Source organism: Myxine glutinosa, chromosome 7 (assembly GCF_964187855.1).
Source record: "Myxine glutinosa chromosome 7, kmMyxGlut1.1, whole genome shotgun sequence".
In the NCBI taxonomy this organism is placed as follows: domain Eukaryota; kingdom Metazoa; phylum Chordata; class Myxini; order Myxiniformes; family Myxinidae; genus Myxine; species Myxine glutinosa.
In genome coordinates, this window is record NC_136267.1 from 96,321,972 (window position 1) to 96,328,842 (window position 6,871).

At 46.4% G+C, this 6,871-nt stretch overlaps 1 protein-coding gene across 1 annotated transcript in view; it reads left to right on the forward strand.

The window, feature by feature from the left end:
* Positions 1–4,426, forward strand: part of WNT10A (Wnt family member 10A) — a 24,324-nt gene extending 19,898 nt beyond the window's left edge. Inside the window, exon 4 of the mRNA XM_068122767.2 lies at positions 2,134–4,426. Within this exon, the coding sequence (XP_067978868.2) occupies positions 2,134–2,583 (450 nt within the window). The 3' untranslated portion in view covers positions 2,584–4,426. The remainder of the gene's footprint in view (positions 1–2,133) is intronic.
* Positions 4,427–6,871: the final 2,445 nt, after the last annotated feature.

Consider the following 6,871-nt stretch of genomic DNA (forward strand, 5'->3'; position numbering starts at 1 on the left):
TCTGACATACTGGCATGTCTGATTCTGACATACTGGCATGTCTAATTCTGACATACTGGCATGTCTGATTCTGACATACTGGCATGTCTGATTCTGACATACTGGCATGTCTGATTCTGACATACTGGCATGTCTGATTCTGACATACTGGCATGTCTGATTCTGACATACTGGCATGTCTGATTCTGACATACTGGCATGTCTGATTCTGACATACTGGCATGTCTGATTCTGACATACTGGCATGTCTGATTCTGACATACTGGCATGTCTGATTCTGACATACTGGCATGTCTGATTCTGACATACTGGCATGCCTGATTCTGACAAACTGGCATGTCTGATTCTGACATACTGGCATGTCTGATTCTGACATACTGGCATGCCTGATTCTGACATACTGGCATGTCTGATTCTGACATACTGGCATGCCTGATTCTGACATACTGGTATGTCTGATTCTGACATACTGGCATGCTTGATTCTGACATACTGGCACGCCTGATTCTGACATACTGGCATGCCTGATTCTGACATACTGGCATGCCTGATTCTGACATACTGGCATGCCTGATTCTGACATACTGGCACGCCTGATTCTGACATACTGGCACGCCTGATTCTGACATACTGGCACGCCTGATTCTGACATACTGGCACGCCTGATTCTGACATACTGGCATGTCTGATTCTGACATACTGGCATGTCTGATTCTGACATACTGGCATGCCTGATTCTGACAAACTGGCATGTCTGATTCTGACATACTGGCATGCCTGATTCTGACATACTGGCATGTCTGATTCTGACATAATGGCATGCCTGATTCTGACATACTGGCATGCCTGATTCTGACATACTGGTATGTCTGATTCTGACATACTGGCATGCCTGATTCTGACATACTGGCATGCTTGATTCTGACATACTGGCACGCCTGATTCTGACATACTGGCATGCCTGATTCTGACATACTGGCATGCCTGATTCTGACATACTGGCATGCCTGATTCTGACATACTGGCATGCCTGATTCTGACATACTGGCATGCCTGATTCTGACATACTGGCACGCCTGATTCTGACATACTGGCACGCCTGATTCTGACATACTGGCACGCCTGATTCTGACATACTGGCACGCCTGATTCTGACATACTGGCACGCCTGATTCTGACACGCCTGATTCTGACATACTGGCATGCCTGATTCTGACATACTGGCACGCATGATTCTGACATACTGGCATGCCTGATTCTGACATACTGGCATGCCTGATTCTGACATACTGGCACGCCTGATTCTGACATACTGGCACACCTGATTATGACACGCCTGATTCTGACATACTGGCACGCCTGATTCTGACATACTGGCACGCCTGATTATGACATACTGGCACGCCTGATTCTGACATACTGGCACGCCTGATTCTGACATACTGGCACGCCTGATTCTGACATACTGGCACGCCTGATTCTGACATACTGGCACGCCTGATTCTGACATACTGGCACACCTGATTCTGACATACTGGCACGCCTGATTCTGACATACTGGCACGCCTGATTCTGACATACTGGCACACCTGATTCTGACATACTGGCACGCCTGATTCTGACATACTGGCACGCCTGATTCTGACATACTGGCACGCCTGTTTCTGACATACTGGCACGCCTGATTCTGACATGCTTGGTTCCGATGTGCTTCATTCCGATGTGCTCGGTTCCAAATTCTTCGGTGCCGACGTGTTTGGTACTGGGTTGGTTGATGTTGAGCTGCCATGAGTGTTGAGTTGATATCTTCGTTTTCTTGCTGCAGAGTTTTACAGCAAATAATGACCTGTCATGGAGGGAGTGGGAGAAGGGGGGTGGGGAGAGAATTGTCGGTTGAGGTCTGGAGCGTCAAGCACAGTTCAGTGACGTTGTGTTACAATGGAAGAAAGTGGTTGAAAAGATGATTTGCTTGTCGATGATCAAAGTGTCAATTGGCACAGATGTCTGAAATGTTGTGGCAGGTAGGCCTACAGGAATGACTGTGCATACTTTGGGCATCTTTAGCACATACTGTAGGTGATTCATGATCGGTTATTTCCCTGGAAGATTATTCTTTTTGTCTTTCATCCTCAGGTCCTCCTGGATCAGAAGCGCAGGAAGTGTAAATGCCACGGTCCATCCGGGAGTTGCCAACTCAAAACCTGCTGGCAGGTCAGCCCTGACTTCCGCAGTGTTGGCGATACCTTGCGCGAAAAATTCCAAAGTGCGTTGTTCCTCCCGCTTCACAACGGCCATGGTGGTATCGGCGGTCTGCGGGTGCCGAGGGACACTCAGCTCGTCTACTTCGAACGCTCGCCGACCTTCTGCGAGCAAGAAGATGATATCGGTTCACCGGGCACACGCGGTCGCCTCTGCGAGCGAACAGAGCAAGGCTTCGCCGGCTGCAGCAGCATGTGCTGCGGACGAGGTCACAACGTGGTGCGAGAGATGCGTGTGGAGCGCTGCAACTGCAAGTTTCACTGGTGCTGTTATGTTGTGTGCCAGGAATGTCGACGTACCGAATGGCTCAGCGTTTGCAAGTAGACACTTGGTTTTTTGATAAATACTTTTCACCAAGAGAAGGTCGCTGCACAGTGGGTCAACCAAACTATATCCTGCAGGCCCGGGATAGTCTTAGCTTTGCTGGTGCCCACTCGGCATGGATTGTGCTCGGCAAGATGATCTTTGCAGAACATCGTTAACACTCCTCAGAAGTATGTTTTTGTATTGATCATCACTTGCGTCGCTTTGTTTCTGGAGATAAATTACACTTTGTAACTATTTTACCAAATGTTTTTGAGCGGACATCCAAACGACCACTTGCCCTCCACATATAGATGGCTCAAACTTTGTCTTTAATGTGCACTTGTGCAGGCAAGCGAGTGCACATGTACAACACAGTTGATGATGTTGCCAAATGCTCTGCGTCCAGTGCTAGTACATCTCAAAATGGTATACATGGTAGTGAAAAGGCTACTAATTTTGTCTTTCAAGCAGTCTGGAATGGAGATTTGAAGGTTTAACGGATTAACAAAATACATTTCACCAACGATGCATAACCAAGGTTAAAGGGGTTTGACAATGAATAGGTGCAAATGCTTGACGTGTTTGGACAGGTATAGCACTTGAAGCAATTATGACCAGTTTTAAGGCAGATCATCAGCTTGACAATCTATTCAGGCAGCAGCGAATGCCAGCAAGGATGGGAGGAGGAGGCAGGGGAGTTGCATCATTATGTATAGTTGGTGGCTATTGAGTTTGAGTATCTGTTTATTCATACCCTTCGTCTGACTCTTACAATGCGAGGAATGCTGACTTCAAATTCCTCCTCCTGTCACCTTCGTGGATCAACCCATCAGCAGAACATCATCGACATTTTATGGAGTCTCGTTCATGATCTCTTCACACTAGAGCTGGGGGAAAAATCTTCCAAAAATACTTGAGGTTAAATGAAACAAAAACTTTCGATATGTCGATGCCAAAGTCGATCCGTTTTTCAATCACTCTTGTGTTGCTGTCACTTGAATCATTGATGTGCATTCCAACCGTGTTTTGCATGTTTGTCTGTGGTATGTGGTCAGGACCAGGCTTGTCACCCACCCTCGCTCTGTACTACACCCACAACCGCTCCTGGCACTGATTGAATTGGAGGCCTCTTGGTGGGCTCCAAACTTGTTGATTTTTTTTAGGGGGGGCAGACTGAAGCATGGAATTTGCTTGGGGATGAGCCATCTATGATGCGTTGATGCAGTGTCTAAAGCTTGCCACCACCTAGCACCACTAAGGTTGTAGGCTCTTGTGATTTCACTCTTGGTGGTGCTTGTGGTGGGGATGGAAGGTTCGATTTGAAATTGGAGGGTGAGTCACAAAATTTCCCCCAATTTGAACATTTTATTTTTTAAAGTTTTAGTCTGTAGAAATGTCAAATACAGGTAAAGTAAATTAGGTAGGGTCAGCATTCAAATTATTTGTAGTAAATTTATGTTGACATTTCCATTATTATTACTGGTGAGATACCCGTGCTACGCACGGGTGCGAGGCCAGCAGCAAACAGGCAATGCAGATACGGCGAATGCTAAAGCATGAAACCAATAAATTCCACATTCCTGTAGCACCTTCAGTCGCACGTCAGACATGGACAGCAAGTTCGTGAAGGATTTCCATAAAAAACGTACCCGTTTGCAAACAAACGGGTGCGTTCACGTATAGAAACGTCGATCGTGGGTCCGTGACAAATCTGCATTTGGTGATCCATGAAGTTCACATTTAGAAAGTAGAAACCATCACGGCATGTCGTCATTTACTTGAACTCGATATCTTTTTTTTTCATTCCAAACAACATACCTCCAATCACAAATTAATCACAAAATAAACTTTAACAACATTGTTAATGTTTCCTTCATTGTAAAAACTACCAAGTCAACAGTTAAAAGGATTTTGAGTCGATAGGTGTTATGGCCTCGGCAAGATTGATGGAGACAGCGATCTGTTAGCTTATACACCACCCAAATAGCTATGTGGAATTCTCTCATGTAGAGATTAAACCCACGTCGTTTGAACTTTGACCGAGAGCATATTTACTTTTAATGATGTTTATATACGAATCAAAAAGAAGATAATTGGTTTTGGGTCGTCCTTTCCGTATATCTCATGGGATTATGAGTTGGAGAGACGGTCGTGATGGCGGGGAGGGGGTTGGCATTATCTCAAGCAGGGATTCAACCCATGTCCTTATAAAACAAAAGGTCTTTGTCCGAGGTCACCGAGTCCGATCGGTGCAGCCGTGCAGCAATCGGTGCAGCGGTTTGTGCGGCACCCGGGAAAATAACGTTATGCGGGAGTCCAAACCTGAAAATGCTGGAGGCCAAAGCTGAAATTGGAAAAACAATATAACCTATTTTACTCCAGGAGATCCCAGGATTACCCACCCAAAATATTGTTGCGATCGGTTCAGCCGTTTTTGCGGTACCTTCGAACGGACGGACAGACAGACAGACAGACATTTGGTGAATTATAGTAAGATTATTATTTGTAGCAGGTAAATCATGGTGCACCTAAAAGGGAAGTGAATCTTCATTGTCGAAAAGAACATAGAGCTAAAATTAGTGATAGGAGTGCAACGTACAGGTAGTGGACAAAAAATGGAATCGCCAATGTAAAGTCATTGAATAGGGTGTTTGGACACCATGTGCGGCCAGTACGGCCTGTATGCACCGTGGTATAGAGTCCAACAGCGTCTGGAATTATGGAGGAGGGATACGGCACCATTCTTCCACAAGAAAGTCAATCAATTCACACCTGTTTTATGGAGGTGGAAAACGTTGTCTTCAGCGTTTTTCCAAAATATCCCACAAATGCTCAATTGGGTTCAGATCTGGTGACTGAGAAGGCCATGACATGGATAACATCAGTGCCATGTTCATCAAACCATTGGGCGACCATAGTGCTCTGTGGATGGAGGCGTTGGGGGGTTTTAATGGCCTAAGCCTTTTTATTATAAAAAGGTAAAAAACATCAAAATGTCAAACAGGAAATCAAAGCCATAATCAAAAACAAATAAATGATAATAAATCAAAAGCAATCATCAAACAAGTAAATAACAATAAAAGTACACAAAAATCCGACCATAAATTAATTCCATCCAACAAATAAAAAACAAATCCCAAAGCTCACCCCTTCCCATTTTTGCCCTTTTGCTTTTGCCGCCCCCAGGAGGGTGGCACGAATGGGGATGTGTGTTGGGAGTCTCCTCGCTGGGAGCAGAAGTGGACAGGAGAAAGGGGGTCCAAAGGGATCTGCTCAGGAGTATAACTCCACCTCCTAATTTTTTCCTTTATGGTTATCCTCGAGGTCTTGCAGCCCTTTGTCATCTCCTTGATGTTCTTCCCCATTAGCTATAGCTGTTTTTTTTATTTTATAGATAGGCCCGGGGCCTCGGTTCAAGGTGGCTTTACCTTTATCCTGGCCCTTCCAGTGTTTCATCGTGGATCATCCACTTGCGTCATGGTCAGTGTCCCCATAGCCAGAGGAGGAGCCGTTACCCTCCTCCCCTCCCCACTCAGCAGGCCAAGCAGCCAACACAACTGCATCAATGCCCCGCTCAATGGCCCTCTCCTCTTTCTCTTCATCCTCCTCGTTCCCCTCCTCCCTCTCATTTTGCTCTCTGGGGAGGGCGGGGGGGGGGATAACAATGGCAGCACCGACTCCACACTCTGGTCCAATGCTGCTTGGGGTGAGGGGACCTCAGCCTCTACTCTGCTCTCCTCCACTTTTCTCCCTCCCACCATCCTCTCATTCTACTTTACTGTGGGGGAAGAGGGCGAGGAACCCGGCAACCCAGCCACAGCAGCTTTGCATGCCCCAAGGGAGACACCCCCACCCCCACCTGCAGACACACACAACTTGCTCACGTAGCTCCACAGGCAGGAGTGGAAGGTGTGCCCCATTGCACCACATAGGTTATACTGCACCTGAGAGGTGCAGTGCTCCCTCTAATGTCCCAACTGACCACACAGAGCAAACCAGTTCTTTACACACAGTCACAAAGTGGTCCAATTGTCTGCACCTGTGGCATAAATTTGGCTGACCTGTGTAATAAAGGTGCCCACGGTCCATCTCAATTACTATCCTATAAGAGATGTGATTAAGCGTGCCATCATCCTTGACCCGGAACTTGATGCGATACTGCCGAGCTTGGTTTCATATACCCAAACCATTTTGGATAAACTGTGGTGGGAGTTTTATTTCGACATAACGAGACAACCAGTACTGAACATCATAATCGGAAACACTCATTGTAGAGGTGAACCTTCATGACCCTCTCATCGTCAGA